The 26,860-nt window shown below is 34.5% G+C and overlaps 1 protein-coding gene across 1 annotated transcript in view; it reads left to right on the top strand.

Annotated features, from left to right (window-relative positions):
- Positions 1-12,066: 12,066 nt before the first annotated feature.
- Positions 12,067-26,860, top strand: part of LOC138693388 (zinc finger protein 493-like) — a 63,319-nt gene continuing 48,525 nt past the window's right edge. The window contains exons 1-3 of the mRNA XM_069817310.1: positions 12,067-12,332; positions 15,162-15,302; positions 16,597-16,679. Of these exons, the coding sequence (XP_069673411.1) occupies positions 12,306-12,332; positions 15,162-15,302; positions 16,597-16,679 (251 nt within the window). The 5' untranslated portion in view covers positions 12,067-12,305. The remainder of the gene's footprint in view (positions 12,333-15,161; positions 15,303-16,596; positions 16,680-26,860) is intronic.

Below are 26,860 nucleotides of genomic sequence, written 5' to 3'. Positions count from 1 at the left end.
TTATTTGTAATTTAATATGAATTCGTTTTAATCTGTTTACCTAATTGTAATTACTGAAGGTAAATCATACTTAATTCGTATACATTCAACAAACTAATACACAATTATAATAAAAACAATTTATTTAATTCTCAATTAAAAAAGTGCCCTGAAAACATAATCAAATCATCGAAAACAAAGAGTCAGAGTGGCAGACTTTAGAAGAACAGAAGATAGGTTGGAAATAAATAAAAAGAGATTTCGATGCAAAAGAACCTCATCCCAATATCTTCAGCAATGTTGCAGAAAAATGGGATAATATGAAAGTAGATGCAAGAAAATATCACGCTACCAGCGACATAATCATTCTTAACAATTGAAACATGATATGCTGTAATAATTAGTCACTAACATGATGCCTACTCGTTGTAAAATATATTAACTCTTCGTTGGTTGCCCTCCATTTTGTAACATGGTTGGTCGCGGTTTTTTAATCTCTGTACTGGGTAATTTATATGTAACATGTTTTTGTTTTACCTTCGAGTAGGCGCGTCGTTGGTTTAAAACCAACACGCTGGATTTTCCCGTTTCAAATAATTGCTGTCAATGGTGACAGGTTACTGAAAACAGGTATTATTTAATTACCCTTTCCTCTAACAACACCTGGTAGCGAATTGTATATGCGCGTATGTTTGCAGTTTCTGTCGTGGTTTGAAAGTGCTTAGACGCATTTGTTAGTAATTGTCCAGCACGCGTCCGTTTGTAACATACCTTGTCTTTGTTACTTGTAGAATCTGTGACTAAGTGTTAAGATTAGTGAATAATAGTTAGAAAGTTTTAATAGTCTAATTGTATTGTATATTTCTCACTATAAGGATTATATGATTCCATTCAGAACATTACCAGTCACATATAATATAATATAATATAATATAATATAATATAATATAATATAATATAATATAATATAATATAATATAATATATAATATAATATATAATATAATATAATACAATACAACATTATATATATATATATATATATATATATATATATATATATACGTAGTATGTAAAGGACCGAGATACCACAGTCTAGTATATACAGTCACAAACCTCAATACGTAGTAAATATGCATCCATAGATAGTTGCTAACCACTAGGATCGCTACTATCGCCTCACTACAGACAATGCGAAATAGTATCTGGACAGTCTATTGTTCAAAAATCAAGCTTCGCGACTGTATATACTAGAGTAGACTGTGGGGATACATCATAGATTATATTCCACTCCTACATTACATACATGGTAACTTGTACATGCTATAGCGTATACTATATGTTATAATTACACATACAGATTATATATGTTAATTATATTATATTTGTAGTATGGCCTACCCTTATATTGCTATTGCCATGTATGATTTATATGGCATATTATTATTATTATTATTATTATTATTATTATTATTATTAAAAATACAAAGTATATGATTACGTCTCGTGACGAGAATATTGTACGAAATGGAAATGTAAAAATTGGAAATTTATCCTTTGAAGAGGTGGAAAAAATTCAAATATCTGGGAGCAACAGTAACAAATTTAAATTACACTCGGGAGAAATTAAACACAGAATAAATATGGGAAATGCCTGTTATTATTCGGTTGAGAAGCTTTTACCATTCAGTCTGCTGTCAAAAAATCTGAAAGTTAGAATTGATAAAACAGTTATATTACCGGTTGTTCTTTATGGTTGTGAAACTTGGACTCTCACTTTGAGAGAGGAACATAGGTTAAGGGTGTTTGAGAATAAGGTGCTTAGGAAAATATTTGGGACTAAGGGGGATGAAGTTGCAGGAGAATGGAGAAAGTTACACAACACAGAACTGCATGCATTGTTTTCTTCACGTGACATAACTAGGAACATTGAATCCAGACGTTTGAGATGGACAGGACATATAGCACGTATGGGCGAATTCAGAAATGCATATAGAGTGTTAGTTGGGAGGCCGGAGGGAAAAAGACTTTTTGAGGAGGCCGAGACGTAGATGGGAAGATAATATTAAAATGGATTTGAGAGAGGTGGGATATGATGGTAGAGACTGGATTAATCTTACTCAGGATAAGGACCGATGGTGGGCTTATGTGAGAGCGGCAATGAAACTCCGGGTTCCGTAAAGCCAGTAAGTAATTATTATTATTATTATTATTATTATTATTATTATTATTATTATTATTATTATTATTATTATAGTCCACATTTGTGGAGTAACGGTCAAGCGCGTCTGGCCGCGAAACCAGGTGGCCCGGGTTCGAATCCCGGTCGGGGCAAGTTACCTGGTTGAGGTTTTTTCCGGGGTTTTCCCTCAACCCAATACGAGCAAATGCTTTTGATTATTATTATTATTATTATTATTATTATTATTATTATTATTATTATTTATAGTCTAAATTGTAATAAAACTCAGTCCCATATTTCAATTTGTAGAATTTGTCGCCTTATGGTTTAATTTTATTGCATTATAGGTCTAGAGGATTGGAACCTAAAGTTACATGCAATCTTAGTGATGAAGATTCTGATGAACCTAATTCAAACCACGAAGAAAGGGACAGTGATAGGGACCTGAGTGAAGAAAATATTGAAGATAGTAATCATGAAAGTGAATCAGAGCAAGAGGGTTCGGAAGGAGAAGCTGAAGATTCCAAGGATAAAATCAGTGCTTATTTTATAGGTAATGACAAAATTACTCTGTGGGCAAAAACCGAATGTGTAAAGCGTTCTAAAACTAAGAACAAAAATATTCTAAGAATTAATCCGGGTCCTACGAAGTTTTCTAAGGACATCTCAGACGAATTGAGTTCTTTTCTCAAAATGATTAACTGTGATATTATTCATGAAATTATAAATTATACAAATGAATACATATCAAAGAAGGATGAAACCATTCAATATTCTCGGGAAAGAGATAACAAACCTACATCTAGGTCTGAAATAATGGGTCTATTACGCCTACTTTTTCTAATAGGCGTAAAAAAAGTGACAACATACTAATCTTCTGGAACTATGGGCCTCAGATGGCACAGGGATTCAGATATTGAAAGCGATTATGAGCTATAAAAGATTTCTTTTTCTTCTTAGAAGCCTATGCTTCTATGATATGAACACTAGAACGGAGAATAAGGAATCTGATAAATTAGCTGCAATTCGTACAGTCATGGATGCATTTATCTTCAACTGCGTACAGTGTAACAACATTACAGAATATTGCACTACTGATGAAATGCTGCAACCTTTTAGAGGTCTCTGCGCATGGATTCAGTACATTCCTAGCAAGCCAGCTAAATATGGCCTAAAGATATTCGCATTATGTGATGCAAAAACATTTTACTGCTGAAATATGGAAGTCTACTGCAGTAAACAACCTCAAGGGGATTATGAGGTATCTAATTCTCCGGCAGACATAGTGAAAAGACTTGTAGTGCCTATTGAGAATTCAAATAGGAACTTGACCACAGATAATTGGTATACAAGCTATGAGCTTAGTGAGTATTTACTGGAAAAGAGAATTACATTTCTGGGAACAATGAGAAAGAATAAGAAGTAAATACCACTGAAATTCCTTCCCCACAAATCTAAAGCTGTCGGAACCACACAATTTGGATTTCTGCAAGACAAGACAATGGTGTCCAATGTACCTCGGAAAAATCGAGCGGCCATCCTCCTGTCAACAATGCATGACTCTGCATCAATTGAAAACGAGACTGAAAAGCCGGAAATAATAATAGACTATACTGTAACAGAACGAAAGGCGGAGTAGATACTCTTGATAAGATATGTGCCTCTTATTCAGTATCGCGTGTAACCAGAATGTAGCCTTTAGCATTGTTCTTCACATTCCTAAACATTGTGGGCATCAATGCACAAATACTCTACACTTTTGTCAAACCAGATGGGTCAATGAGAAGAAGGATTTTCCTCAAAAACTTAGCTCTGAGCTTGATGAAAGAACACCTGGCTATCTGTTCACAAATAGTAACACTTCCATCTGACACAAGAGCATTCTTGAAAAGATATCAGCCTCCTGTTGAGGAAGACAATGATTCTGATGTCAGTCTCCCTCCACAAAAGAGCGAGGGACGTGTTTCATGTGTGGACGCCAAAAGAACTCGGACACCACCATGAAATATGATAAATGTTTCAAATTTACATGTCGTAAGCATTCGAAGAAACAGGTACCGGTACTTTGTTTAGTGTGTTCAGAGTGAAAGTATGATAAGTAGTGTCACATCGAAAAAAAAATCGAAAGAGGAGAATTGGGAGGAAAAATTTAAAGGTACGCAAAACGCGTCCTTGCAAGGGGTTGGGGGCTGTACGAAACTAAATATGTGAGCTCCAAGCCTGTTGGCCACTAGTCTCACTCCGGGTTACGCTGCTGCACTGAAGGAGCTCTAGAAAATTTTGAAGGGGAAAACCAGAAATGGACGTAACCTCTCAGGTACCACATACGCGAGGGGGACGGAAATGTGATCAAGTGATCACATGTTTCCTATACACTGTTGTCTTTACTTGAAACCATTTATGTTAAGTCATTAAATAGACGATTGTAGTATTATGGTACATGATCTATAAATTGCAATCTGTAACTAAATAATTTAGAATATGGATTTTAGCGCATTTTCTAAGAAATAGGTACTTTGTTTAGTGTGTACAGAGTGAAAGTATGTTAAGTAGTGTCGCATGTTTCCTATAGACTGTTGTCTTTACTTGAATTCAATTATGTTGTCATTAAAGAGACTATTACAGTGTAATGGTACATGTTCTATAAATACAAGTTAATAATAATAATAATAATAATAATAATACATCACTGTAATATGTCTGCATTAACATAAACATAGTTAAGTCAATTATTCTTTCTAAATATAATATAAACTACTTGATTTGAATTCAATGTATCCATGTTGATCAAAGTCCAGTGCGTGACTGCTCAAATTGTGAAAATCAACACTCCAGCCGAAAGGTTTATATATTTGTTCCATCCATTGCTTAGCCATTTATTATAATTTTACAATTAGTTACAAATCATACAACATTATTGTTACTAATTTACAACAAAGTTAAACAATATTTTCTTATTTTTAACATTTTCATTAAACATTTGATGCTGTTTTGATCCTTCTTTTCCTACCTCTTTGAGGTGTACAACATGCGTTTCTCAACCATTTTAAATATTTTGATACCATATATGCTCTTTTTTGGCATGTATTGCTGCAAACTGCAGCATTCATAGAAGCTCTTCAACATTTCATCGATGGTAACATATTCAGAAAGACTAGAATGCTTCTTACACTGAAAACAAATTTGTTTAAAATATTTTAAATTAGTACTAGTTTGTCAAGAAATTTCCTTTCTGCCCAGATTCTAACATCATGAAATCGAAGAGCAGGAAGTAGTAAATAAAAACCAGTCAAAAATGTTCAGGATCTGTACCGTCAGTTGCCTAAAGGTCTCTGACATGTTGATGGGATGATTTCATGGATTGTGTCAAGTACAGAAGCCCAAGGAGAGCCTTTATTTCGTTTATATCTGTGTCCAAAATATCTCGCGGATGACTGCAATTTGTCCGAATTTGCTCAATCTTTATATTTGTACATCTCGCAATTTCTTCAATGACTGAGTCGGGAAAAAAATAACTCCCAGCAATCCACTATACTCTTTGCGTCCTTGGTTATACCTGTTACTCCAGATGGATGCAGAACAATATTGCTTCTTCGTTGGTGATTTCTTGGAGCAGCATGAACTTTCCATACTGTTACATTATCTTTTTCTGTATATTGAGGACCTACATAAGGTGAAACATCACCTTCATTAGCTGATTGCTCGCTCCCGCTATCATGGTCAATCATGCAATAGCCAGATCTGAAACTTCTACGTTGTCATTGAAGGCCTCATTCGTCACGGCATGTTTTTCGAGAAATGTTGATGGAAGTTGTTCCTCATACGAAATATCGTCTAGCCACTGACATATTTGACTTTCAGCCTTTGAGATCAATAAAATTCCATAAAATGAAATGTAGCAGAAAAGTAACTCCGAGAAAGAACACACCTGCAACAAGTAACTGTAAATAGGCAATAGAGGGTATGTTTTAAATTGTATAAACAATAATAGTGACTAACGAAAATTAATCAGAGGAGGAAGTGAATAAATGAATAAGTGATTTAGTGACGAGTGAATAATAGATGATAAGGGAGGTGACATGAGGAATTGGAAGTGATTGTAAATTGGAGATGGAAGTGAAAGATTACGAATATAGATAGTGTTTATAAAAGATAGTGTACAATTCAGTGAATTTTAAACGAAGGGAGGGGAGGAAGTACTTCAATATAAATAAACAATACAAGTGTTGAGGCGATCATTAGAAAGATGTGAAAGATCTCAAGGTAAGAGGGTAGATAGTCAATATGGGGCATATTTTATAGTAGTACGAGTAGTAAAGATAAAAGAAGCAGAGTGCACATGTCGATGAAAATTGTATATGAAATAGCAATTATAAAGATATTGGAAGCCCGAATACATAAATTAACTAAATAAGGGTTGTGGAAATATCAATCAAATCAATTAGTATTTTGATTTATCATTTAAATTTTATTTGTCGCAGATTGATTCTGCTCCACTAACATAACCTCACAGGAAATAACACTTGTTTCCCCAGTAGAATACATTGGTGGTAATGCTGTATTTTGTTACTTATATTATATGCTAGTAGAGGTTTGGTGGCAACAGCCCCAAGCTGGTGACTTTGGGGGCAATTAATATTCCAAATTAGACTTAGTTTATTTTATTTTAGTTGGTTATTTAACGACGCTATATCAGTGGCGTATACTGGTTTAAGGGCCTGGGCTACCACTGACCCTATTATTACACAACATATATTTTAAAGTCCCTATAATAAAATTCCTTATCTATTTATATATGAATTTCAGACGTCTTGATTGGAACGAAAATACTTTGATGACTTCGTCATTGAAATTACAGTTGGGCCGCTTGCGAAGTTTCTGTAGAAATGACTTTTCAATGGACATCAATGCCAAGCTGGATAAACGTTCTTGTGTATGAGTTGATCTACAGTAGGATTTTATTCTCTTCAACGCAGAAAATGTTCTTTCTACTGATGCTGACGTAGCTGGTATTGTCACAATTAATGTTGCCAATTTAAGGACTTCAGGAATAACTTGGTTCAGCTGGTTTTCATATATGGCAGATAATATTTCATGGATAGGTTTGTTCGAAAAATCAAAGACCTCTGCTGAATATATTACACTTAATTCATTTTTCAAACGTACTTGATCAAAGTGACTGTTATAGGACTGAAATAATTTGTTTAGTGCCTCATTCGGGAAGTTTTCTCTATAAGCAGAAAATTTTTGAGAATCTAGAAGATATGTGAACTGAAGCTTTCCATAATCAGAAAATCTGTCAGTAATTTCCATGTGCATACGATCTAGTATGCTGTAGTACAGCTGCCTGTATTTCAATTCATCATCTCCTTTTCTTCGCTTTAATGGTGGTTCCATTGTATTGGCTGAAGAATTTTCATTTTCAATATTACTCCATATGGACGGAAACCCACTACGTCTGAACTCGAATATAGTATTTTTTAACTTTGATACCTCTTGCAAGCAGTATGCTATGTCTAGACTTTTTATCTGAAGAATATTGTAGAGCACATCTGTATGTGCGAACACTCTAGCATAGACTTCAAGAAGAAATATATTCTGAAACTGTGTGAAAAAATACAAATATCCTTGAGCCTGCACAATTACATCATCAACCCAGTTTTCTTCAGAGCCATTACAAATGATATTTTCAAAGAAAGCAGTCAGTTGTTCTCTGTATTACTTTACTGTATTTACAAGCCGAGATGTAAAATTGCATCTAGTTGGTGCTACTTTTGGGAGTTTCTTTTTCATAAATTCTTGAGTTTTTCTGATCTTTTAGGAGATGATGAGAAAAATGCAGCTAAACCCGACAGTGTTTTGAAAAAAAAAATGCGGCATTCTGGAATGGATGAAGTAGTTTGTTGCAAAACTTAATTGAGAACATGGCTGTAACAATGGACAAATAGTGCTTGAGGATACTTTCCTTGAACTTTTGTTTTTAAGCCATTAATATTTCCCGCCATAACTGAAGCACCATCGTATGTCTGTGCAATTAACTTATTGCCGACATTGTATTCTGCTATAACACCTTCCACATGCTGAAACCAAGCAGCAGCAGTTTTGCCCGAACTGACATTTGTGAATCCTATAAACCGTTCTTGAACATTGGCAGTACTATCGACGTATCTTAAAACAGTGGACAATTGACTCTGATTGGAGCAGTCACTTGTTTCATCAACAACAGTGGCCGCAAAAGGTGCTTCTTCTATTTCAGATTTTATGTTCTTTATCATAACCCCACTTATAGCAAATATTAAGTCATTATGAATTGCGGGAGAAGTACCACGAAATACTGTTGAACTCTCAAGATGATTGGCCAGTAAATGGTCAAATTCACTTAAGGAACTTAAATATTCAATATAATTTCCAATATTGTCTGATTCCACACTCTCATTATGATCCCGAAAAGCCAATTCTTGTTTTCCTAGAAAGCAGCCTGCGTTAATAAGATGCAGTAAAATCTCCCGATTTTTTTTCCACAGGAGCATTGTGTTGGTTGATATGTAGAGCTTTTTGCTTATCTAGCTGTAAATCAATTCTTGTCTTCCCAAAGTTTGCATAGTTCATGCTACTACAAATATGAGCTTTTGATTTGTCGTGTTTTAGGACTGCCGTTCGAAGGGAGTTGATATTAGAAAACCCTCTTTTGACCACACATTAGTTTCGCGGCTAAATAACAAACATGGCCAGCAAAATAGTTTAGACAGTTTAGAACTACCACACAACCAATTCCACTTACCATATGATGTTGAAGTGAAATGGCGTGTGTACTCACGCTGTTTTTCTTTTACGTCCATGGACAAATTTAACTCAGGAGTTGGTCTTTACATTTTCACAATTTCAACTTCCTCGTTGTATGTACGACGGTTAAAAGACACTTTTAATAAACCTTCTATTACACAGTCATTTTCAACACAAACCTCTCCAGAAACTTGTTCTGCCATATTTTTCACAATATCACTTAATTGGGAAATTAAAAACTTAATAATTCACAATTAATATAACTCTTAGACACTCGAACAAATCACAAATTTAAAATACTGCACTGCAAGAACACAATTACATTCATGAGCTAGCGTGCTAAGCGTACTGTTGCTTCGCGCCTGCGAAGAAACCGATCACGAGAGCGGCAACTCGCCCGGCCTTACACTGCACGTTGGAAACAGAAGAGAGCGGGGGGATGGGCAGTTGTGCGACCGGACAGCGTGCGCGGTACGGTCACAGGCTACCTCACGTAGCAAGCGGTTTCTCCAGTGATGCCGCCTTGACAACTTGTTTCTTTTCGAGAGCAGAGAGCGCATATAAATCTAACAATTACTTTAATTTTAATTACTGTGGTAAAACTGATAATACAAAATTATTACATTATGTTATATTATAAACTTTTTCTTTTGTAATTTCCTTGGGCTACCGCCGGTAGCCCCGGTAGTCCGCAGAATACGCCCCTGCGCTATATCAACTACTAGGTTATTTAGCGTCGATGAGATTGGTGATAGCGAGATGATATTTGGCGAGATGAGGCCGAGGATTCGCCATAGATTATCTTGCATTCACATTACGGTTGGGGAAAACCTCGGAAAAAAACCCAACCAGATAATCAGCCCAAGCGGGGATCAAACCCGCGCCCGAACGCAACTTCAGACCGGCAGGCAAGTGCCTTAACCGACTGAGCCACGCCAGTGGCTTAGACTTAGTCATACTAAGTTAGTTTGTAAATATGATAACTTATGTCCTGTATCATGTATGTGATCAGTGGATGCAATAAATGATTATGATTATAATATGAAGTAATTTCTACTCACCTTAGGTGCAGGAAGCGGCCTATAGCCTGGTCTCACCTATTATGTGTATTTATAAACAACAAATAATATGGAGTGAAATATTTTAAGAAGAGTTTTCCAAATCATTTCATGACATAGTGATAAAGCATCTGACCATAATTCGAAATGTTGTTGGATCGAATAGCCTGCAGCTGTAAGGTAAATTAACAGCTGTAAGGTAAATTAACATGAATCATATGTAACAGATTAAGAAAGAGACGGAAAATAAAGGAAAATGAAGTTATAGAAGACAAGAAGGTGAAGCGATACAAAATTATACCGGTATTGCATTTTCTTACGATAGAGTACAGTAAACTCCACATTTTCACGCATATCCTATTGTAAAGCAACGGCGTATTATTGTTAATTACCAACAAATGAATAAATATCAGCATCCTTGTGACATAGTGATAAAGCATCTGACCATAATTCGAAATGTTGTTGGATCGAATAGCCTGCAGCTGTAAGGTAAATTAACAGCTGTAAGGTAAATTAACATGAATCATATGTAACAGATTAAGAAAGAGACGGAAAATAAAGGAAAATGAAGTTATAGAAGACAAGAAGGTGAAGCGATACAAAATTATACCGGTATTGCATTTTCTTACGATAGAGTACAGTAAACTCCACATTTTGACGCATATCCTATTGTGAAGCAACGGCGTATTATTGTTAATTATCAACAAAGGAATAAATATCAGCATCCTTGTGACTGAGGAAGTAAACCTAGAAAGTGGTTCTTACTGTTATCTGTGGTTGGTTAGACTGGCCCTCATATCTATACTAATAATAAATCTGTAGCCGAAATTTTTCTGGTAATTTTCGATTTTCCAAAAATAATTTGTCCTAACATATATAATTAACCGCCCTGAAACCGAAAATCGCTTTTTTGAAATTTTTGTTTGTATGTCTGTCTGTCTGTCTGTCTGGATGTTTGTTACCTTTTCACGTGATAATGGCTGAACCGATTTATATGAAAATTGGAATATAAATTAAGTTCGTTGTAACTTAGAATTTAGGCTATATGGCATTCAAAACATTTTATTTAAAAGGGGAGTTATAAGGGGACTTGAATTAAATAAATCGAAATATCTCCCTTATTATTAATTATCATGAAAAATATTACATAACAAAAGTTTCTTTAAAAATAATTTTCGATAAGTTTTATTCCATGCAAAATTTTGATAGGACTGATATTTAATGAGATAAATGAGTTTCAAAATTGCAATAACAACGCCATCTAAGGCGGTGCAATGAAATAAGAAACAAATGACTTCATGTATAAGGGACCGTGGACAACAACAATCGAAAGCTATGAAACATACGGTAGCCTAAAGAGAATGTTTCTGTGTTTGTATGAAGTAATATCGGAAGCTAAATTAACCGATTTATATAATTAATTATTAATTCACCATTGGAAAGTGTAGTTTCTCTAGATGGACATAATGCTATAATGTTATTACAGTAACTTCTGAGTGATTCGAGGACAGGTAAGATTAAAATAGCTTCTTATGCACAGAAAACTTGATAGGAATTCGTTTCCTGTATTTCCTAAAATAATTTTTATGACTGGATCAAAATGATCGCATGTTAATTTTTTAATACAATTTAAATTAACATAATAAACTATTTATCCCTCTATCAAAGACGAATGTTCCCTGGATCAAATGTCTTATTTTAATTATGTAATTACTTTATATTTATTTCTAGTGAGTGCAGCGGAGCGCACGGGTACGGCTAGTTTATAATAATAAGATGAAATGCACACACTTATGCAAGAGTCTGCTTGCGCAGTGTTATTTGAAAGGTTCTGTTATTATAGCAGTTAGTCCTACGGTTTTTACCAAGCCTCCCCTTGTTTCCCTGTAATTCATTCTATTTATTTCAAGTAACGAAAATAAAAGTATTGAATTTTTACCACTGAACGGTCAAACCACTGCTTACGGCTTACGCTATAGGTATGCTTGTCAGGTTATGTATCCTCGTTTATTCTCGCAAGAAAAGTTGTACATTGTTGAAGTGTCGTTGTGATATTAAACGATTTCTGCTTCATAGTGCTGCAGCTGAAATCTACGAGTTATATTAATAATTTATAAAATCTTCTTTGAAAATGTGTATGAGGAAGTGCGATTCGAATTTGATCGTTGTAACTTGCAGTGTTTCTCACCTAATCATTGTCAGTTACATAACCTCTTCTTTCAGTTGTAATGGATTTGATAAAAATGCACCCTGACTCCTGAGGATGATCCTTTGGGCTTAGTACCACATGATAACACATACAAAATGGAAGAGAATAAGATTTCATCAGAGGTAAATGAAGTCTTACTATGTATTTTCTTTGTGTGTTTGTCGAACAGTGCCACAAAAGCATATATTTCACACGTTCTATTCAGTAGAATAAATTAGAGTCCCATGCTGTTGCTGTGTGATATGTGGCGTCATGATTTGGCCTGGCATTATGAAATGGTTCTACTCTCATGGGAAGAAACTTTAGCCTAATTCACAGGAGTATAGTTTACAGGAGTCAAGTGCTTGAAGCCTCTAAACTTGTATATTACTTAAGTTTCGTAACAAGTTTCTGAAATAATTGCCTCTTTTTAATTGTTTTTTAATTGGGTTATTTTACGACGCTGTATCAACATCTAGGTTATTTAGCGTCTGAATGAGATGAAGGTGATAATGCCAGTGAAATGAGTCCGGGGTCCAGCACCGAAAGTTAACCAGCATTTGCTCATATTGGGTTGAGGGAAAACCCCGAGAAAAATCTCAACCAGGTAACTTGCCCCAACCGGGATTCGAACCCGGGCCACCTGGTTTCGCGGCCAAAAACTCTTGTTTAATGTTAATTTGTTATTATTATTATTATTATTGAAGTTTTCTCGTGCTGTATATTCCACGGAAGTTCGTACATCTCATGCATTTCTAAAAATAGGGTCTATATATTTATTTTTATTTATTTATTATAACTTACGGTAAAGTAGGTACACAGGCTAGATGCCCATCAATGCACCTTCTTTACATAAATTTAATTTATAATTATTGATAATGATTCACATGGACAGCAGTTATAAAACAGGTACCAAAATATGCAACTCATTAGCAATAGAAAGAAAAGAAATTAAAACATGAAATAGCTATTGCTTATTATGATTCAAGAATCAGAAATTTACTAAATCGATAATTAATCGCTGGACCAAAACAAGAAAAAGGTTTTGATATTTGTCTCGATTTAGAGATATTAAACACCAAATTTCTCCTGTATATATTTGGAGAGATTTAAAGTGGAATTAGAGTATGTATTTCAAGGAAATCAGTATTATTTTTGTTCATTTCCTGAGAAATATCAGCGAGTAAATCGTTCTTGTGTCATTGAGCGTATGGGAACCAAAAATTCATCTCAATAATCTAGTTGGGAACTGGAATGGATAAAGTACTATTTTGAATATCTTATAATATGGGAACCTAATGAATTTGTTCTCTATCAACTTAATAGAATGAACGTTGTTTTTGCAACGAGGATTCCAGATAATTATAGTAGCATATTCCACTGGATTTTAACCAGGTGTAGGCTTTACCTAAAACAGGTGTTTGCCTGAATAATTCCGAATTACAAATCCAAGTGATTTGTTAGCAGAATTAGTAATTGTTAAAATGTGGGGTGTGAAAGTTAAATTAATTTCAAATTCGATACCGAAATTAATTAGCGATTAATTTAAACAAACCATACATGCACACTATCCACAATATCTGCTTGCAAGCTGCTACAAGCTAGCATTCACACGAGAAAAGTGGTGGAGTCAAGTTGATCACGTAATGGAAAAGTGGACACAATAGTACATTATGCAACGAGCCTATAATGGTAGTAATTAAGACGCTAGTATGTTTGTTTATGAAACGAGCGCAAGCGAGTTTCATAATTTTCATACGAGCGTCTTAATTACCATTATAGGCAAGTTTCATACGACTTTTTATGCTTGACTATATTTCTAATTTGAAATTATTCATAAGTATTCATGTTATGGTTATCTAAGTGAAGAGCGGAACTGACCTTCTAAATTGTGAGATGTGCGCAGACGCGAAAGTATTGATTTTTTCCGAGGAACGAATGTCATTGACCTTGATATAATCTAGAGAATAACATGAACATTAATATTGATATAACCTGGAAATTGATTTAGAATTGAAAAACGAGATGACAGATTGAATTTATTTGAATATTATTTACAATTAACGCTAATTATTATATTAACAGAACATAACCTTCTGCGACAGTATTGGATTCCCAACCTCCGTGACGTTTCGCTAATTGTCTTTCAGTTGCATATCCGAGAATAATCGATACTTGCGGTTTTATAATGGTACAATGGTGATTTCCTCATTGGCTGAACAACTGAACTATGAAGAATAGGTGTACTTTAATGAGGTGCATTAAAGGGCTACTACCAGGTGTATAATTACTACATTTCGGCATGGTCGATCATACTCGTAAAAGTTAACGATTCGTCAACTCAAATTCTGCTTGACCGCCAAGTCACAGCTTGACTGTCTCGACCATATCACATGGGGAAAGTCGAAGGAAACTCGAGTTGCTTCAAGCACTATCCCCTTGTGAATTGGCCTTTTCACACGAAGTTAAGTTAGTCTGTGTGATCGCTGTTCACCCTGCATTATGATCGAGTAATGCAGAGCCACATTTTATTAATTCAACCTTCTCCCAAACTGTATTGAAGAACTCAACTACTGTTCTGTTTGTACATCCGTGTGAAACTTAGATGAACTTGGATATCATGTGAGAGAGATTTTACTCTGTACTTGATAACATATTATTTGGAGTTATAATTTCTAAGACATGATTGTATTCAGGTAAGGTGCTTTCTGATGTCCTACAGCAGTAACCTTTTTTCACTCACTTGATTAGTATTTATGGAGTACATGCTACCACTTATTGACAAGTAAAACTTTGACTGTAATTAAATATGTGGAAAAGTTTAAAACTACATCTGCTTCTGATACTGACGTGCACACTATGATTCACATTAATCAATGACTGCCATGCAAAACCCGATTGGCAACTGTTACACATCAAGTAATCTCTAAAATAGCTAATAAAATTATTCACGATGTCTTTTTGTTCTGTAGGAAGGGAATGTATCGCATCTGAAACTGATGGGCATGAAGAGAGAATACTTGGACCAGAATTACGATATCAAATCAGAGATAAAGGTTGAAGACACCACACCAATGCCTATTAGCTTTCCTATAGTGAAAACTGAAGTTAATGTAAGTGTTCTCGTCAATATACATATATAGTAGTAGTGTATTTTTGAGTGTGTCAGACCTGTTAACAGTCTCGAATTATATTAACTGTTTTAACGTCTCCATAATATTCACAATTAGATGGTTTTATTTTAGATTTGAATTAAAATAATAATTCGCGAATATATATTTTTGATATTGAACAGAAAATTATCTCAAATGCACGGAGACAATTGTGCATAGAAGCAGACTTCTTTTTTAATTTTACGAAATTTTTCCTGTTCTTGTTGTTACTGATTTAACAACTAGTATGCTAGACATTGAACAATGGGTTCAAACAGATGTAAAATTTTATACAAAACATGTACAGGATTTAAAAGTTCTCTAATTTTGTTACTGAGTGAGTTTGTAGAAAATAATATTAATAACAAAAAAAAAAAAAAAAAAATAATAATAATAATAATAATAATAATAATAATGGTAATAAGAATAAGGATATTATTATTATTATTATTTATTGTTTTTTTCTTTATACAAAGGTGGATGTTTTCTGTTACCGTATATACAAATCTGTGAAAATATGCCACACTGATGAGGAGCTCATCTGCAGTCCCCTGGCAACTTCAATCACACCTTCCATATTCCGATTTTTTTATAATGTTCTGGAGTTACAATTATAAGATCGTCTTTTACACCGTTTTCTACAGACTTCGATCTCCCATAATTTTCTGTGTTTGCCACGAAATCATTTTACAAGCTTCCAGAATGAGGACAAATTCCAGGTTCAATACCTCAATTCATTTGGAATTGTGAATCTTCCGAATTTGCAGGAACAATCTATATTACAAATTAATTTGCAAGTGTGGTGGCGAAACCTTAATTTTCTGCTGTCTGATGTCAAAAGAAGTAGTCGTGTTAGATACTCTACTTCTTGAGGTAATAAAACTTTCAACAGCGAAATATGTTAATGATTCAATATACTGTATAGCCTTTTACTGTTTATTTACTTCAAATATTGTTGTAAATTCTGGTTACGTTTTTGCAGGTCATTTAGACATAACATGCACATATTTTCAAGGTTGAAATTGATTCCAATGCTTTACAATACAAACAAATAGTCTGAACTTAAGGAAGTATGTATGAACGAATAAATCAATGTGGTTTCGGGGAACCAATGGATTTTATGTAATATACTTTACAACCTTACCGAAAAGTTAGATTAGATTCACTAGGTTTGAATAATGAGGTGTGTGGCATAGGAAACCACTGACCCATATGGTCAGTTAATGTACTCTTCTTTGTTTACCCACTTTTCCAGGAAGATTCGTTGGATGTGGACAGAGTTCAGCAGGAACAGAAAGTGGAAGTATCTTCAGAAAAGGATGAAGTGTTGACTGAGAGGTAAGTGTACTCAGCTGGTTTTGCTTGTTCCATTCTTTCAGAATTGCGGTTAATGACGACTTAGAGATTGAATTTTTTAATATATGTGACTGTTCTTGGTCTACTATACTTATATGGTTATTCTTATTAGCGCCTCAATATATCTTGGTACTAAAATTCACTAAAATAATCATGACCATGAGAAGTAACACACTACAACTCCTACTTATATCTACTACTTTATTATTCTGTTGTCCTTTGAAAACCATGATCTCTTTTAGGGTACGATAACGTCACTATGGAAGAGATGCATTATAGGGGCCAACCTCCTGATTGGTTGAATGGTATTAATGTTACTATCGATATGTATCGTTGTTACAATCAGTATAAATATGTTGCCAACTACAAAATTTATAGTTTCATATTGTTGACTTATATTTCAAAATGGAAGTAACGGCAGTGATAGTTAAATATCAGAATTTGATCAAAGAAAAAAATGACTGCTAGGTATGAAATGCAAATCTATGCATGGTGAATATGGCATCATAAATAGAGCATTTTTAATGTACTTAATCATGAATCAAAATTTATTCAATGCATTTCTGTGTGATTGTCTTCTCATCAAGAATGAAATGATATGCGAAAAATGAAATGTTCAAATGACTTTAAAGAAAAGCAGTGATAAAAGAGACGGTTACATTTGGTGCTGTAATAAAAAAATAATGAAGAGGGTTAGTGGCTTTAAGAAATCAATAAGACATACATCCTGGTTCGCACTGAGCAAATTGACAATGCCAGAAATTATGTTGTTAACTTATGATTTACTGCATGACTATGCTAATACATAACTTATGAATGAATACTGTTTGTCTAGCCATACAGTCACTGACTGGAAACAATTTATTGAAAAAGTAATAGTTGAATATATTGAATTACATAGCGACAAAATTGGAGGAATTGGTAAAATTGTTTAGATTGACGAATCAAAATTTGGTAAAACGAAATACAGTCGAGGTCATTTTGTGGAAGGACAGTGGGTTTTTGGTGGACTCGAGAGGGGAAGTGGAAATTGTTTTCTGGTAGCTGTGCATGACAGATGTGAAGACACTCTTATTGGACTTACCGAACAATGGATTGCGCCAGGAACACAAATTATGTCGGATTGCTGGAAAGGATATCAAAATTTATCGAAACACGGTTATCAACATCTCACTGTCAATCACAAATACGAATTTGTCAACGAGGCTACAGGTGCTCATACAAATACAATAGAAAGCACACTTGAAGGCATGTTAAAGCTTCCTTACCAGAATACAATAGGCAAAAGGATTTTGTGAATTATCTTGTAAACTACATGTTTACGAAGAAAATCAGAAGCACTGGAGAAGATATTACAACAAAATTAATTCAAATTATTTCAAATATTGATTGGAGTAACCACTAAAAATTTGCCTTTTCTTGTGTAGAGCACTCCTCTTTAATTTTGCCTGTCGAGAGTTCATTTGTCTATTGGCTGAAATTGTGCCTAATCTTGTATACAGTTCTTTTATTATATTTCTGCCAGTGAGTGACCAGTAAATTTGAAGTAGCTTACATTATCTTGGTCTTGGTCGTCAGATCATTAAAAAATATTGCAAACTTCTGCTATATCCGTTTCCCCTCACCGCAAAGTGTGATTTGCACAAAGGCGGAGATATAATAAAAGAACTATATTTCAATTTCTCCCTAAAATAATGATGAAAAATAGGGCTTGTCTTGTGTATTTCTTTTTGTTTTCACTATCAACAACTGCAGATGTGTCTTGTATTTTCCATTCATTTTGCCTACTTATTGGGAATGTCCATCTTGTATTCTCCGTGAGTTTTATTGCAATATACCCATAGATTTATGAGGAGAATTTTCATATGTGGTGAAATTGGGTATATTACCGCAACCCTGACACCAGAAAAGAGTGGCTCGATCCCCATCACCCTGCCAAAGCCATCGTTAAAACGAAATCAGTTCGACTTCAGAGTAATGTTATGTATCTGGTGGAATTGTGAAGATGTGATTCACTGTGAGTCTGTTCCAAACAGACATCCAGTCGATGCAGATTTTTATTCTCGACAGCTGGAACGAGTTCATTAAGTTTTGAGAGAGAGGTACTCGCCATTAGTTTATCGAAATAGAATTTTCTTACAATAGGACAATGTGGACCTCATATTGCTCGAGCAACCGTGGAAAAAATTCAGAAATTCGAGGATTCAAAAAGTTCCACACCTGTCATATAGCTCTGAATTTGCGCCTTCAGATTACTACCCTTATCTGTATCAGTCCATGGCCCACTTCCTGCATCAGAAAGCAGAAACTGATACCATCGCAGGATAAGACATCTCGCCGAAAAGTGAACATTTTTATATAACCAAAGTCGATGTTACTTAAGAGACAATATCATTAATGGAAAAATGATGCTTGTCTTGTGTACTTATTTATTGTGACTTTGTTAACGACTAAAGTGTGTATTTCTTTAATTTTCCCTTAATAATTAAAAAAAATGAGCCTTGTCTTGTATAGGCCTCTTATTTATGATGATGGAAGAGTGGAACAGAGAAAAACTCTCTCTGGCACCGAGATTTGAATGCGGGTTTTCAGCTCTACATGCTGATGCTTTATCCACAAGCCACACCGGATTCCCATCCCGATGTCAGATCGAATCCTCTCAGTTTAAGTTCCACTTCTTGGGTCTACCCTCATGCACTGCGTCATAGATGTATGACAGTTGGCACATTGTCCACACATGTGCAGAGGTGCACTCGTTATGAGTGACTATACTACTTATTTATGTTAACATTACCAGTATTAACAAAACAATCTGTTCTTGTATATTTCTATAATTTTGTCTACTGACTACCGGAAATGTGGCTTTTCTTGTGTAGGTACACATTCAATTTTATTTTTTAATACTGGAATTATGAAAAATGAACCTTGACTTGTGTACTTGCATTTATATTAAAATTACAGGTTTTAATAATTAAATCTGTCCCTTATGTATTTCTATAATTTTGTCTATCGACTGAAAATTTATTTTTTAATACCAGTAGTATGAAAAATGAACCTTGGTTTGTGTACTTATATATGTTAACATTATCAGTAACAACAACTAAAAATGTATATGTATTTCGTGAATTGTCTCCATTGACTGGAACTGTACCTTTCCTTGTGCAGGTACTCCTTCAATTTCATTTTAAAAATGTGAAAAAAAGAACGAGTTCATGAAGTTTTGGCAGAGAGGTACTCGCATTAGTTTATCGAAATGATTCTCTTGCAACAGAACAAAGTGATGGTGATAGCGAGATGGCATTTGGCGAGATGAGGTCGAAAATTTGCTGGAGATTACTTGACATTCACCTTACGCTTGGGGAAATCAAATGCAACATTGTAAAATTTCTCTGCAGAACGAAAAGTTACATTTGTTCAGATCAAATTTCTACACATTTAAAGAAAAAAACTAGAAGTCTTTCAGTAATTTATTACCATAAGACACTGCTTTTTAAGTTCACTCAGCGTATTGGGAATTAAATCAATGGCTTTCCGAAAACACTCTATGAAATGACTCAGAAATTAATGACATTACTTACGGTTCATTCTGTACGGAGTTATAAAATGTTGCCATTTAGAGAAAAAGGAAGATGTTCAGGTATCACACAGTAAACCTACAGAATGAGCTGTTCGTATGGTAGATATATATAAACGAACTATATGCAAAATACAAAAGGAAAAGCAAGTTGAACAAAAAGTACAGGTACTCCTTCAGTTTGATTTATTAATACCAGTACTACTGCATGAAAAATGAACGTTATCTTGTTTACTTATTTATATTTACATTATCGATATTAACAACTAATTAATATGTCTTGCTTATTCATTTAAATGTGCTTAACAACTAAATAATGTATTTTGCGTATTCATTTAAATGTACCTATTGACTGGAAATGTGCCTTTTCTTGTATACTCTTTTCAACTTTATTCTAAGATTAAAGAAAAATGAACCTTGTCTTGTGTAATTCTTTATGTATACATTGTTAACAACTACAACTATATCTTCTCTATTTCTTTAATTTGTCATTATTAAGTACTGAAAAATAGGAAATGTTTATGTAGTGTACATCTTCAATATGCCTTATTGACAATTGGGAAATGTCTCCAGTCATTTATTAAATTATTATGTTTGATCGAAAACGGATGTTACATTATTTTTTCTAATTTGGTTGCATTTAATCCTTATCGAATATCGAATACTATAAACGCTAATCGAACAATTACTTCCACTGACCTTTTTTTGTATATAATGTGTGATGTGTGGTCCCTATAATGCATCTGTTCCGTCACTATTTTTTATTGGCAACATTACTACTGAGGGTGCACTCCCTGTGCATTGAGCTAGTTGCTGTTTTTCGTACTGCACAATTCGTGTGCTGCGGAAGTTGCGATAATTTTAGCGCATGTGTACTTCTGTACTTATAGGTTGTGTTAGTTTTGCAGCAGAGGCTAGTTGGAGCTTTTCGTCTCTCTGTTCATATTTGACTGCGGTTTTAGGTTGTGTTCCCTGTTAGATTTTCATATTGTGAAATGGAGGCAAATGTATCTGAAATAGCTGTTTTTTTATTATTTACTGGGAACACCATTTTGAATCATAAAGAAAGGATGGGTCTTCGTTTAGAACTAATGAGAACAAAGAACAGTATAAAGTTTCAATCGTCATTGAGAACTGTTTTCAACTTACTACATCTGTTTCGCGTCCACACCTGTGGAGTAACGGTCAGCGCGTCTGGCTGCGAAACCAGGTGGCCCAGGTTCGAATCCCGGTCAGGGCAAGTTGCCTGGTTGAGGTTTTTTCCCGGGGTTTTCCCTCAACCCAATACGAGCAAATGCTGGGTAACTTTCGGTGCTGGACCCCGGACTCATTTCACCGGCATTATCACCTTCATTTCATTCAGACGCTAAATAACCTAGATGTTGATACAGCGTCGTAAAATAATCCAATAAAATAAAACAATAAATAAACATCTGTTTCGTGAAACTGCTTTAGATTCTCAGCAAGATTTATTTTCTAATTTTACAGCCCTTCAATCTGTGAAACCCAGATTTTCATAAGTTGTGTTTAGATAGACTAATAAAGTATCATGAAATGGGTACCGGTACGTAACGATTACTCAAATGATCCTGGTGAAAGGATTCACAATGTGAAGTTTGAAAATCACTGTCCCCATTTACAGATTCATCTATTAAGATCTGTGGTTGCTCATGTAAAGGTGGAATAGGTACCAGATGCGACTGCCATACTTGTCTCATAGCTGAAGCTAGATCAAGATGTTACAGCTTATCACGATTATTTCGATTGATGCCTATTAATGTAAAATAACCCTTGGTACGTCTCTTTCCATTTGTCCACTGGTGCAAATGCTGCTTACAAGTTTTGCATACAATGTTGGGAGTCCATGGCTTCCCTTGAGCTCCAAGCTTGACACCAGAATAACGTAGATATACTGTGTACACAAACTCGGCAATAGATTCCTTACTTGCTTTAAGTGCGTAATCCCCACAAATATAGCAAAATACGTCGCGATGATTCAAGCACGACCCTTGTGAAGTGGCCATTCTTTGCGACGGTCGATCTGCAAAATTGAAACGTTATAAAGTTGGAACATGATTATACAAACCTCCTGTGCGATTGTAACTTTGATATAATTCAGAACTTACATTTCAGAATGTAATGTTTCAGTGTAAAATTAGTTGGAAGCAGGTAAACAGCCTCACAATACTTAACTAACTTGTACGCACGCAAATACACAAACTAGGAAAGAGAAGAACAAAGTCCGATGCTCAGCTATCTATAAAAATGACATTGAAATATATGTAATCTACAAAACCATGAATACCATCTAGAAGTTGTTATGGATAAAATTAAAAATCATGTTTGTATGCATGTACAGTATGTATTCATTATCTACCCAATCCATTTTACGTGATTAGGGTTTCGTATATTGCGGATAGATGGCAGAACTGGGATCCATTTTCTAGTTGTACACCACTTTGACGATCCACGCTGTACATGATGTGTATCTGTAGAGAGTTACGTCGTGTACTAGGGTAAATATGAGTCATTCCACGTCAAATCGCACAAATTTAAACTAGAATTGACTTTCACGTCTCCGATTTAGATAAAACAAATTTTACACATTCGATGGATTGAAAATATAAATACGTGTTTTATTATTGTTGTCTATATCGATTATTGTAGTAGATATATGTTATCAAATATTCTGAAATAGTTCGTGCATCATTATTGTTAAACGTGATTATCTCCACTAATAATCATCACAGAGATTTGCTCTTTGTTTCAATTTGAAGGTGACAGTACATACTTTGTTCTTCGCATAATAATATGAAAATATACATGTTTGTTAACATTGTTTTAAAAAACATTTAAACACATAAAACTATGTTTTAATGGCAGCGGCTTACTTTAAAAGTATAGAAAAAAAAATTCTTAAATATCTTTAATTTACTTTAACCAGCCTTAAAAAAATCACAATGCTACTCTGAGCCGTTGAGGATCAATTAAATGACTCACCAAGCTCCGCATCTTGAGTTCGCGGGCTGCATAAGTACTGTTGCAAGATGATGTGCAGGTGCAGCTCTGGATGAGAGTCGTGTGACCACTTTACACTGTTTTACGGTCAGACTGTCACTCTTTCACGTAATTTATGTAATATAGTACTGTATTTAAATATTGTTTTTGTAAATTATACACTTATAAGAATGATAACTACAGTTTACACACACTGCACTTTTAAAAGTAATCAGCTACAATCAATTCTATTCAATGTCCACTACTTTACTCTCACTTTGAAATGAATAGTTCTTTATTATGACCTGCGATTGTGTCAGTGGAACAAAAGAATGAAGTTGTAAGATACCTTGTACCACTTTTGCATGTTGGTGCCTTGAGTACAAAATATAGCTAAGTTATTTGTATTCGCTAATGGTAAAAATTTAAAAGGAATATTATAAATAATATTATTAATTCCATCAAGCATTAATTTAACATTTTCCTGATGAACATAAACACAAACTGAGTGCATGCCACTTGTTCCAGGGAGTACACATTTCTTTGATCTGAGTTTGAACATTTTCTTACTGGACAGGTGTAGGCTATGAGCAGGCATTGGGTTTCCCCTTCTCCCTTCCTCATCTTCATCATCATCATTCATTTCATACACTACACTTACACGAAAACTCTTACACATATGAGTCATTCCATGTCAAATCGAACACCTACGAAACGTGTCAACTTAGTATTTGCTCCAATTCTTTTTATATGTACATTCTAATGGTTAAATTAAATAACCCATGTGTAATTTTTTCGGGCTGACACAATTATTTAGTCAATTTTAGTTAATTTTTCCGTAAATTAGGGTGCAACATATTATGAAAATGGTTATACTGAAGATTCTATAAATCGTAGAAATTCTATATTTATATCATTTTAAAGTGCAATAATTACAGTATTATGTATATACTAATTTTTAGTGTTCAATCAAAACATAAAATGGGAACCTTTTAGGGGGTTGTATTTTTAAAATATGTTTTTATATCTCAGGGGCCTACTTTTAAAAAGGGGGAAAAGAAATATCATTATATTCTTTGAAATGTTTTACGTAGAACTGTGTTGATATTAAAATGCTATTCGAATAACAAGTCGCTGTGCAAACAATTTACTGATGGTGTGTTAGGATTGGAAGGCTCGGATTGAGTGAGACCGAGCGCCGGAAAATGCAGCTGCAATAGCTGCAGCGAGAGGGAGTAATACATTATCAGTGGTGCGATGTTACTATACGTACATAAACAGATAACCTCTAGTTCTAAAAGCACGTAATGTCCATTCCACAATTAGCTGACAGTATCAAATGGAAAGACAGTGCTATGGTCACAGTGTTATCCAATCAAAGTGCAGTTGTACCTATTCGGCAGGCAAATAATTTTTTCAATGAGAAGAAAAGGATAGAAGTACTTCTATGTAATATTATTTGCAACTACAACCGAAATATTGGGGAAGCAGACATAATGGACAACAACATTTCAGATGACTATAGAATATTGGAATCCAGGGCAACAAATGGTACTGTACATGTCTATATTCTGGAGAAGCTGTGTTCGAGTCTCACAACAGAAATACTGCACTCCTCTCCTTCAAGAAGGACCAACACTACACAGACCAAATAAAATAACATATTTCTCCATCTGTGAGAGATGATAGTAGAGAATTTATGAATGGCATGGCAACTTAGTCACAGATGTGCAGGATGTTGCAGTAAAACAACCAAGGCATGCGCTTAATGTGAAGTGCCCCTACATGAAAGTGTTTTTCTGAAAACCACATTCCTCTCTTCTTTTTATAACATACATGAAATATTGCATTACTCTTTATACTGCATGAACTATAATGACTGCTATGAGGATGTGAAAATAAATAAGTAGATTGAGTATTATTTGGCATTACTGTACCTAATTTTCCCAATGCGTCATTTTCGACCCATCTGTATCTGTGTGTCCAAGCATTGAAAAAGTCTAAAAGAGCATTTGGCATTAATTTTGGTATAAGACCTTACAACTATTGGGTTCTCGTCAAATTGTTATAAAAATTGTTTGGGTATAAATGTGCAGCACCATATACGCATTCACACAGGTGACAGGCAATTTGATTGCGAAGTGATTGGAAAGTATTTTTCACAGATTCCGCAGCTTAAAGTAGATATGCGCGAATAGAATATAAAATATTTACTCGAATGTAATGCCCACCTCAGTTTTTAAAAGCTTGAAATATAACATAATTTTTACTAGGTAATATACGGCCCAGCTGCAAGCTGATGCCAAACTTAATTTTACTTTACCCTCTACCTACTTCTCTACATTTGCCGTGATATACAACGGGTAGTAGTCACCTCAATTAGCTTTACCAGCACTTCTAATTGTGTCACAGTCACAAGGAGTCCATTTTTCCTACTTTGCTATATGAATTTTGAAAACTTCTACCTGAGAATGCCTTCCCTTTCATGGGCCAATGAAATTCTTCCTCGTCGCTTTAACACTGCATATCGCATTCTGTGTTGGCGCCATGTTGGGGCGAATGTTGTTTCTGGTACACCATATTCTCCTGGACTCTGCTTATTTTCATGATTTTTCAGCTTGCATCTTGATTTTCATGATTTTTCAGCTTGCATCTTGCTTCATTCCACAGCCTTCGTTTTTATCTTCCATCTCCTGGTCAAGTACAACTCATTTTTGAGTGTTTAATGCTATTAACAACGATGCCTAAAAAAATACAGAAGCAAGCGATGTGAGGAAAAGTGGGGAATGACGAGCAATGAAGTAACCTGAACAGTGCTGAGGGCCACCTGGAACGTTAAACACACAAAAGTAATGCGCCATTGATTTTAATGTGTGCCATGAATGTGGAGTCTGAATTCAGCTGAAAGAAGTGAGTATAGTGAGGATCACATAAGAGTAGTTCCTAAAAGGCCAATTTGGCCGTCTCTTCAGTGTTGCCCACTAATACCAGATATCACCAAAGAGGATAAAATCACAATGCTACGTACATAAATAATAATAATAATAATAATAATAATAATAATAATAATAATAATATAGTGTTAATAATAACAATGTCTTGCTTATTTACCACATCTCATCTTCATGTTGCGAGGTTTTTCCTAAATGGTTCAATAATTTATTTATGAAATAGTATATTTTCTTCCTGGACTTCTCGCATATTATGTTGGTAATTAGGATTAGTATGATCTAATAATACAATTTATTTTGTCAGGCAACATGAAATTTATTGCTTTGACTAAAGAGTTTATGATTCATGAGACCTAACCTAAAAATGTGTTTATTTACTTGCATTTTCATCAGTTTGCTTTACTGTAAACCGAAATCATTGCTGCCAACATAACAGTTATAAAATAACTGCCAGTTGTAATATTAGTCAGTACCCGAAATTCGAAACTAAGTAGGTAAAAGAAAATTCAACCTGAGAGCTAGAAAACACTATAATCCACTAGCATATTTAGCAATAGTGGAAAAATGGTTGTGTTTTACCCTTAGGGTATTAAGTAAGCTGATGCCAACTATAAATACGGAATATACATATTCATGTAATG

The sequence above is a fragment of the Periplaneta americana genome, chromosome 17, assembly GCF_040183065.1.
Source record: "Periplaneta americana isolate PAMFEO1 chromosome 17, P.americana_PAMFEO1_priV1, whole genome shotgun sequence".
NCBI lineage: Eukaryota > Metazoa > Arthropoda > Insecta > Blattodea > Blattidae > Periplaneta > Periplaneta americana.
Note: the sequence above shows the minus strand (reverse complement) of the source record. Positions and strands in the feature narration are given on the sequence as shown.